The sequence below is a fragment of the Geospiza fortis genome, unplaced genomic scaffold (assembly GCF_000277835.1).
Source record: "Geospiza fortis unplaced genomic scaffold, GeoFor_1.0 scaffold456, whole genome shotgun sequence".
NCBI classification, from domain to species: domain Eukaryota; kingdom Metazoa; phylum Chordata; class Aves; order Passeriformes; family Thraupidae; genus Geospiza; species Geospiza fortis.
Window position 1 is genome coordinate 1 of NW_005054462.1, and position 10,145 is coordinate 10,145.

Here is a 10,145-nt window from a genome sequence, read left to right on the forward strand (position 1 = left end):
GGTGCATTCAACTCCTGTATCCAGATCATTGTTAAAAATGAACAGAACTGGCCCTAGAACTCAGCCCTGTAGGGCACCAATAGAGTAAAACAAGAAGCAGCCTTAAGTTTTCAGAAAGGGCAAGTGAATTACTTAGTGTCTAAAAAATTTCTCTTCAAATCAATCATAGTTTATATTTTATGCTCAAAGATAGTTAAAGTAATTTTACAACTTACATGCAAAGAGCATTTCTGGGATTGTGGAGACATCTGTCAGATAAAGGTTAAAGTGCATTTTATCAAAATATTGTCTAAAAATGGTGAACAAAATAGTAGTGAAAACAATTTCTCTTTAAGCTTGTCCTAGTAGAATATGAGGAGACTCATTTTTAATATAGATCCCATTTCTGAGCTTGGTAAAGTAATTAACATGTTTTAGTGGTGACCAGTGTTGCTTGGCTTATGTGATGTACTAAAAGTAAACACAAATTGTGTGCCTTCAGTGGCCATAGTCATGTAATCTACTAAAAGAAACTCCAGCAACAAAAATCTCCCAAATGATGAAAGCCCAACAGTTACCCCCAAAAGCCATGGAATCAATATGGCAGTGAGGAGTCAGTGTCATCTGTAATGCCACTTTTCAAGTGAAATTACTACAGATGCCAGTTTTTTTAGCAGATTGGTTCCTGAACAAAGAAGACCACAAGTTGCAGCAACAAAATGAGAATAGGGCAGTAGTGGGAATGAGCAGCAGGCAGTGTAACCCTGGTGTACAGTACTACTATGGATTAAGCATTGTGGTACATGTGACCTAACATTCAGATTTAGGATTTAAATGTTTATACACTCTCAATTCTTTGATTGTAGTATTTTTTTAGGAAGGGAAACTCTCTGGCTACAATATATAGTGACCTTATGATGATCTTCTGACCTTGTAGTTTTTTTCTTGAAGCATGCTTTTAAAATTTGAACTTTCCTGTGTGATTTAATACTTTGACCTCAGGTATTTTCCACTGAAGCAAGTCAGACTATTAAAAGAAAGAATGTTATTGCCAAGCAAGAATGTTTTCTTACATAGTAATCATATATATTTGATAACGTACCTTTTTTTAAAGACTTGCAAAGCTAATATTACACAATTAAAAGAAATTGCTCCTGACAGCTAATATATTAAAATACTTGTCAATTGCCCTCAAAAAAAAGGAGAAACTAGTTTTACAGGTAAATTCAAATATCAGCTATAGTAGTTTTCCGTTTCTACTATACAGAGAGTAAATTCAGCCAATATTGATAAATTGTCATTAAAATTATAATTAGTACTGTCGTATTTGAAGTACAATAGACAGGGCTCATTAAAAATGTTTTGCAGAGATAATTATAAGTATTTTTTAAGAAAGTTTAAGTGGTGGTTCCATTGCTTTCATTTCGGCCATTTATTGTAGCTAATAATTGTGTGCCTTTTCTTACTGTGCATTCCATTGTCTCTGTCATTTTCATTGTTGGTTTTTGCTCTTCTGGCCCCCCAGGATAATTTACACTTAGGTTTTTTTCTTTAATGTTGTTGCCAAACTGATCAAAATCAAAATATCCATTGTTAATTAAAAGGAAAAGAAAGAAAATGGACGTGAGAGTATCCATACATTTGAATTTGAAAAAAATCTACTTTGTATTTTAGTTATACTGTGTTTTCCTTTTTAAAAGCAAAATTATTGTGAAAAAATCTGCTTTTCCAAAGGCTGGATCCTGCAGTCTGTGTAACTCCTGACTTACCATTTACTTTGGCAGCTGGGGATCTTCAGAGGGTACTGGCAGGAGTAAGGATTGATGTCCTGTCCCAGTGAAGCTAATGGTGTAAAGCCTATTGAATTACTTTGGTTTGGGATTTGATTCTGTGATTTCAGATAGTTAAAGTTTTGTTTCTAATTCAATTCTTATTGCAAGCTCTGCATGTTTCTTCCTGGTATAGTTGAAGGGAAAACATATGGAGGCCTTCCAGAAAATTGTTTAGGGATTTTTTTTTTTTTTTACTTTAGTGATTATGTTTTTGTTCAGTCTGGGTTATTTTTATTTCAATGCAGCTCACCAGTAATTCTACTTCTTTGAGCTCATTCTGAGCAGTTTGGAAGGTAAAATGAACTTTGAGTCTGTGATCCTGCAATATACATGCTAGCAAAGTCGGATGTGTGCACGGACTTTCTGACCTCATTGAGGAGGCTTGTGTTCACTGGGACTCTAGAATGAGGCCTTTTAATAAAATATGTGCCCTAGCCAGGAATAAAACAGGCATTTCTGTTGATCTGTAAGGAATCTGTCAAAGCTTCTCTGATCAGGCTTTTTTACTATCCCATCTTGAGTCCTTTTTTTAATGACATCTATTATCAGATTGAAATGGCGATTGAGACACTGCAAAAGTCTGATGGTCTGTCCACTCACAGAAGCTCTCTTCTCAACAGCCATGTAAGTTGTCTCTTCTTCACATACACTCTCTCTTGCTTGTTCTGCATGCTTAGCCTGCCTCTAAATGTTTGTTTTATTTTATTATTACTTTTTGCTCTTAATCTTCCCATCTTAGTTGCTTGTAATCTTCTACTACACCTCCCATGGCTTTATTTTGTCAGATTGAATGTCTTTATGGTATATTGCAGAGTGTTACCTGTTTCCTATGCTGTACACCTGTGTTAGGATGAGTTAACACATTTGACTGTTTTGCGGGTTACAGTGTAAATGTCAAGCTAAGGTTCAATTAATTCTAAACTAGCTGGCTTTTGGCATTTTAAATACAATTGTCTGTATCATAAGAACTGTGTACCAGATACTAATTTTGCGGCATGTGAAGAGGAAGAGAAGAAAAAGCACACCTAAATAATATATTCAGGTTATTCCTAGGTGTTTCTTCATTTATTCTGACTAGTGAGTTTATTTTGAAATTACTTATTTAAGAATCCTAAGGATCCTTCTGATGACCTGGTAAAAATTGAAAGCAGTGCCTTAATTTGAAGTACACAGAAATGTCTTATTCATCTGCCTTTTACTTTGTTCTTACCCTGCAAGTCTAACGTTTCATAGACAAAGCTAAAAAAGATATTTGGGGAAAACATGAGCTCCAAATATACTGATAAGTTCATTATATAAAACTTTAAAATAAAGGAAAAAGACAAAGTTAATTTTAAACTTATTATATAAATAATATTATTACTTTGTAAGTTGTTAGTCTTTCTGAAATGTTGGGTTTTTTTCTGTTGGTTCTTACGGTTTGGAATTTTGTATTTTTGCCATGTTGATTGGTTTGTATTCATATTACTTTTTTTTTCTTTCTCAGATTTGCTTATTATATAAATTCAAATACCAATATTGCTTTACAGAAGAAATTGAAATTTAGTTTGCAGTCTGAATGTAGAATATGATAGTAGAGATTATCCTTTGGAAATCAAATTTAAAATGTATGCTTTAGAAGGTTTGGGTTTGTATTTGGATTTTTTTTTTCCTGTAGAGGTCTGGTTTTGTTGAACTTGAAAATGTTTTGTGGAGAATTTAGGCAAACTTTTTTTTCTTAAAACTAAAATTTAAAGAGGAAAACTGTATCATAAAAAGTTATGGGAAATTATATACAGAAAGAAAATTTAAATTCCACCTTTTGTGCTTACAAAATAATTATTTTGAAGATAAGATGGTATCAAAATTATTATTTAAATAATAATAGATATTATTGGACTAATAATATCAAAATCATTGTTTAAATGTAATTTTTAACAGACTGTAACTTTTTCGGGAATGTTTTAGAACTATCTAGAAAGACTTAAAACACTAGAACTATTCTAAGTTTGTGTTTAGACCTGTTAGGAAGTCCATAGTCTTTGTATAAAACTAAGAAAGATTACAAGATAAGCTGCAGTGCCTCTGTAAACTGTGTTTCACTCATTCCTAGTTCTAGGCACTGTTCACAGTGTCTTCCCAATAACAAGATTGGCACAGAATATCACAGTCTTTCCAGCTGTGAAGACTTACCATGGTATTCTTGACTGTGAACACTTTGTGAAAAATACTGTGCTAGGGATGTATCTTTCACTCTGTGGGAAAAGAAAAATTTAAAACAACCCTTGTACACATTTTTATGGCAAAAAGTCTTTCCTGCATTTGGTCATTTTGAAAGAAATTTAAAATCTAGATCAAGCCTACAGGATGTTTTGCCTGTTTTTGAAGCAATGCTTATTGTCTTTAAACTCAAGGACAGTGTTAAGGAAGTTTAAGTGTAGATGTACACTTTGTCTCTCTAAACTTTTCTTGAATTTGCCTTCTAATGGTTTGGTTTGGCATTTATTAAATAATTTGCTTAACAGATTTTAAAATAGAATTCTAAATTGTGTTTTTAATTACCTTATACACTTAGAAGGTGATAAATTAACTTGTGGAAATATTTTAGTTTGGGATTTAAATTTTCAACCTTTGATACCTCAATGAGGTTTTGTAGGATTTATTTTCCTAAATACATGAGTTCTCATTTCAAGGAGTTTGTCATTTCTCCTCTGTTTTCTTTTGTTTCCTGATGTATTTCTGCATGGGACCAACTAATTCAGCCTATTGATAGTTGAGTGTTTTATAAACGTTGCAAATTAGTTGAAATCACACTCAATTTAACAGGTCTGGCTCTGTGAATATTTCATACTTTTCTCCATCTTAGCATTACATTATGGTCAGTACTTAAAATTCATAAGCCACGACTCAAACCTGAACAGTTTTAGAATTGTATTTCAGCTTGATGGAAAAGTGTTTGGGTTCTTAAAAAAGTTGTTTACAATAATGTTTGGATTCAATTTTCTCTTAAAATCATTAATTAACTGCAGTTTTTCTTCTAGGCTATAATCTATGAAGTAAGGATTTCAAGCCCTTGCTACTAAGTAACTCCTTCCAAGAGCAAAAATTCTAGTATTGCACTTAACTTTTGATTTGGCTTTTTGTGTGTTGAATAATGCAAGTTATGTTTCAAATAACATCTGTTAGAAAATCATATAATTAATGAAGTGCACTCAAAGTGATTAATAATAGACTAGAAACCATCTGGAGGAAAATATCTTTAATGCTACATACAGAACTTAATTGCAAAATAATTAATTTTTTGTTTGTCAGTCTTTTGGGATTGACAGAGTTTTTCCCCTTGGGGAAAGTGAAAGTACTTCAAATTCTGTATTGTTCTGATTCAATTCTAGATGTAATAATATATGACAAATGTTATATAAATGTATTAATACAAATAGAAATGTAATAACAGATTTTCAATATGGATAGACTGCAACCACTGAAAGTCATAATTACCTTTGTAAGCCAAGACAGGCTTAGATCAGATCACTAGTGAAATAAGTTTAACACATTCACACAAAACTCAAATATTAACAATTATACCTTTTCTTGAGCTATATTTCAAAATGACAGATGCTCAGTTTGGAAGCACTTGTGAATGTTAGTACATATAAAACAATCATAAATCATGATTAACTGTATTTCTTCATTTTCTTTATTTGAAATGCAAAATTGCCTGCAAACCAAGCTAAAAATCTTATGTCTTGGAAGTATTTGCATCTTCTTTCTGTATTTTTCTAGAGGTGAGAAAATTCTAGCGATCCATGACAAGTACTGGGAAAAATAAGGAAAATGTTGACTTATCAGAAAACAAAAACAGTGACATATAATGTATTCTCAGACTATATTGGTTTTGCTATATTTTGTCATTTTCCTTTAATACTAAATCTAGGAGCATTAAATTGTCCTTTTAACTTTTTTTTGTATATTAGCGACAGCTACTAGTTGTTTCATGAGTGTACTGTACTTAGAACATGCAGTGATGTTACATAAGGACTCTTCTTGCATGTTTCTAATTATCTACCACAATTACATGAAAAGATTACTGTTTTTCCAAGAAACTCATTCTGTTCCATTTGGAAGTCAAAGGCAAGCAGGCTACACCTGAAAGGGTTTGTATCCCTAATGATTCATAGACGTACCAATTATTTTCAATGTTACCTAGGTAGCTCTCTGACTTTTATAGAGTAGCTTTTTTTTATCTGTATCTTAATGTTTTTAACAACAAAGAGAAACAGTATCATTTTCCAGTTTTACAAATACATTAATTACCTATTGTGCCCAAGGAGTTTGTTTTCTGCAATTTATGTGTATTACATTCATGATTCCTTTATTTCTTTGTGGTACTAACAATTTGTCTCCAAAGCATAGATACCTTTATTACATACTGTGTGTGGTACTGAATCAAAAGTATTTCAAGAAAAGGGCACTTTCCTGAGGTCACAAGTGCAATGAATTCTGGTATTCCCTAGTAATTCTGAAGATATTAAAGCATTATTGTTTAACTAACATTTAAAGACACTTTGAGGAAGAAAGTAATTTTTAATAGACCTGAAGAGTGGTTCCAACTGTCAGAAGTTAATGCTGTATGGCTACAATATTTTCAATAAAGTATATAATAGGGTGGTTTTTTTTCTGTTTTGTATGTGATCTAGCTTCAGTGGCTTTTAGACAACTATGAAACTGCAGAAGGAGTGAGCCTTCCAAGAAGTACCCTTTACAACCATTACTTAAGACACTGTCAGGAGCACAAGTTGGATCCAGTCAATGCTGCCTCCTTTGGAAAACTCATACGGTCAATCTTCATGGGACTACGGACCAGAAGACTTGGAACTAGGTTTGTGCAATTGAAATTCTGAATTATAATACAAAATAAAGGTAATAATTATGAATAAGAAACTAGTCTGCTAGGAAAAAGAGTACATAAGACCTGCATTAAAATATTAGTGTTTTTCTGTCAGTTCTGTTTCTTCTTGTTGAACAGTTCTAGGTTTTTTCAAGATGCTATTATAGTTTTATTTCTTCTGCTTTTGACAGTTAATGTGTTTATATTTTGGTAACTGCACTTCAGATTTTTATCATTACAAATGAAACATAACTTTCTATTTGGAAATCACTAAGAATACTATTTGCCCATACTAGATAAATTGTATTTATTTGCATTTTATTTTTCTTACTGAAGTGGAGTGCAAGTTAGTATGCTGATAATATTTGTTTAAAAGAGTGAGTTAATTTTCCAAAGGTAGTAAAATGACACTCATGTAAAACAGGTATGACAGGAGAGCCAGACCTGATTTGTGTGTTTTGTTTTCCAGTCAAGGTAAATTGTAAAGTAAATGTAAAGAAAATATGTAAAAGTAGTATTACTGCTCTTTTAATGCTTGCTCTTCCATAAAGGGGGAACTCCAAATATCATTACTATGGGATTCGGGTCAAGCCAGACTCTCCTCTTAATCGACTACAAGAGGACATGCAATATATGGCCATGAGGCAACAGCCCATGCAGCAGAAACAGAGGTAAAGTGTGAAACACAACTATTCACGCTATTTCTCATTCATCAAGTCTTTTCCTTACATGGACAAGTTCAAATTCCTGTTCAGCTTTTTTGTTGTGAAAACAAACATGTGCTGAATACCCAATTGATGTCAATGACGTCAGGCACCACTCCACTCAAAGTGAAAGAATATTTACCTAGAAATTGTCATAAATTTGCAGAAAATAAATAAGAATAAAATTATCTATAATATTAACAGATTCTTCTTAACTATATCAAATTCTTGTCCCACAAGATGAATAAAAGCAGTAAGAGCTTTAATTTCAAACATTGCTGTTTCTTTTCACTGCTGTATCATTTTATGTTCACACTTCTTATCAGAGAACTTACAATTTAGTAGCTTGGAATTTATTTCATGTCCCTCCAAGTACATGTAAGTATATTCCCTTAGTATCTGTTGTTCCTGAAGAACCTGTGAAGGCTCAGAAGTAGTTGAAAACTGTGGCACAGGACTGTACTGGTGATGAAAGAATGTGTGAATATGCATATTAAAAACTATGTTAAACAGAAAATTAATTATCTTTGAAAATTAATTATCTTTGAAAATTAATTTTGATTTGACTGGTGTTACTAGCCAGTCATATTGCCCTAAAGTAAAATATATTAGATGCATAATTTCATGACACTCATCGATAGAAGAGCACCACATCAAGCAAGTCATCTTTAGAACACTTACTCCTCCAAAAACCTTCAGTTGAATGAACAGTTTGGTATAGTGTACCAAGCATATTTTGTGTCCTTGTACACAACTGAGATATGGAAAACACAAACTTTTAACTTCAGACTTTTCAAACTTTAACTTCAAACACAAAGATTGTTTTGATCTGAAATGATTTTACTGTCATTTCCAGACAGTACAGATTATTTACAACACTAAGTGGAAGCTCATGGTAAGATATATATATGGTTGTAACTATCTTTTTCTGAGCATAATACAGGAACACGAGATGTCTCATAATAACATCATGTAGAAATTGCTTATTACAAAAACCATGGCAGAATTATATAGTAAGGAATGATGATAGATATTTACAAAATCTCCCAGCAAGCTTATTTTACCCACTCAATCTCATTCACTTAGACATTTCATTCACTTGCATTCAAAATTACATATGTGCACCAAAACATATGGTCTAACTAGAATTATTTCTGGAAAAATGATGCCATCAGCTAAACATTGTCACATCTCTTGTCTTCTTCGTGATTCACAAAAAGTGATTTTGGAATTTCATTATATAACTGTTAGGACTGGATATTTCTTTTTGTATTATTTGCTTGATTATTTTATTTAAGACCACTGTATGTCTTACATAGCTCCCTTATTTCCCTTACCTAAATATGTTTGGCATCATTTTCTTAACTTTAAGTCAGTGTGTTTCTTGATTATATCTGAACAAAATCACACATACAGCACTGTGTGCAGTTAGTGCACACTTCTCTGCCTCATGTTTTGCACTTGCACACGTGTACCTGCACCAACATGCACCCAATTCAGGCTCAATTCACACCAATCCTAAGCTCTGCTGTGAGAATCTGTAAAGGTGGTGATGATGGGTGGGAACTGCAAGGTACCATTATGCACAATAGGTAGCTGTGACATGAGAAGTACTGTGCTATAGAAGACTCAGTATTTAACTTCAGTGTTTGATATATGAGAGTATGTGTTCTTATCATTGTTATCCACGTGTATTGAAAAATTCTAGCAGGATTTATTAAGAGAGAACTAAAAAACTGAATATTGTAATTTTCATGATTATGGGACTATTTCTCTTTCATCAGCTTATTAATATTTCTAGTAGTTATTTTGTCTTTTAAATTAGTGGTAAATTGCAGTCAATATACTTTTTTTCTGGGTAGTTATACCAATTCTACCATCTCTGTCAGACACATCTAGTTGAATAAATACTTCTAGTTCTCTTCAGCAAAGGCTGTAGACTGAATGTATGCCTCATTTTTCTTCATTCCTTTTCTTAATTTGGGAACCATGAAGCTTTTGGATTTGCATAACTTCAGTATCAAAAAGTGCTTGTTTTCAAGTCTTCGTTATCATGAGCCAGCATTGTTGTTTCTTCTTAAAAGTCATGAAACATTACCTTTGTTTTACAAAATTATGTCAATCTGTGTGGAAAGGGAAGGAATTGATTCTTTTCGGTATAAATTTGCCGGTGTTACAATATGCTGTTACTAAGCTAAATTCTAGCAGAAATTGGGAGTACTGCTGGAATATCACCTTTGTGAATTCTGTAATTCATTGTTAACACTCTGGCTTCCCTTAGTGTTTCTTTCCTTCTGTTTTTTACAAAGTAAGTAAGAATCTCTAAATTCTTTTGACACTTTTCCTGAAAATTTTATTTTGAGATGGAAAAATCAAACTCAGTGTTCCATTTATGAAGAAGTAAACAGAAAGGATAATTTTGTACTTGATATTTTGCAGGTATAAGCCTATGCAGAAAGTGGATGGAGTTGCAGATGGCTTCACAGGAAGTGGTCAACAGACAGGCACATCTGTTGAACAAACTGTAATTGCCCAAAGTCAACATCATCAACAGTTTCTAGGTACGAAAGCAAGTTTTATACTGCTATATAAATAAGTAAGATGATCTTTGTTTTCACAGTGAATATCAAGCCAGAGAAGTAAAATAGTTGCATCTGAAGTTATCATACCCTCTGTAAAATCCTTACTCTCAACAGAACTGAAAGGCACTTAAATTACACTTTATGTAATTTAAGTTTTATGTAATATTTTATATGCATAATG

At 32.5% G+C, this 10,145-nt stretch overlaps 1 protein-coding gene across 1 annotated transcript in view; it reads left to right on the forward strand.

The window, feature by feature from the left end:
• Positions 1 to 2,366: 2,366 nt before the first annotated feature.
• Positions 2,367 to 10,145, forward strand: part of LOC102041700 (transcription factor RFX3) — a 28,249-nt gene continuing 20,470 nt past the window's right edge. The window contains exons 1-4 of the mRNA XM_031062768.1: positions 2,367 to 2,435; positions 6,488 to 6,669; positions 7,230 to 7,349; positions 9,822 to 9,943. Coding sequence (XP_030918628.1) covers positions 2,367 to 2,435; positions 6,488 to 6,669; positions 7,230 to 7,349; positions 9,822 to 9,943 — 493 coding nt within the window. The remainder of the gene's footprint in view (positions 2,436 to 6,487; positions 6,670 to 7,229; positions 7,350 to 9,821; positions 9,944 to 10,145) is intronic.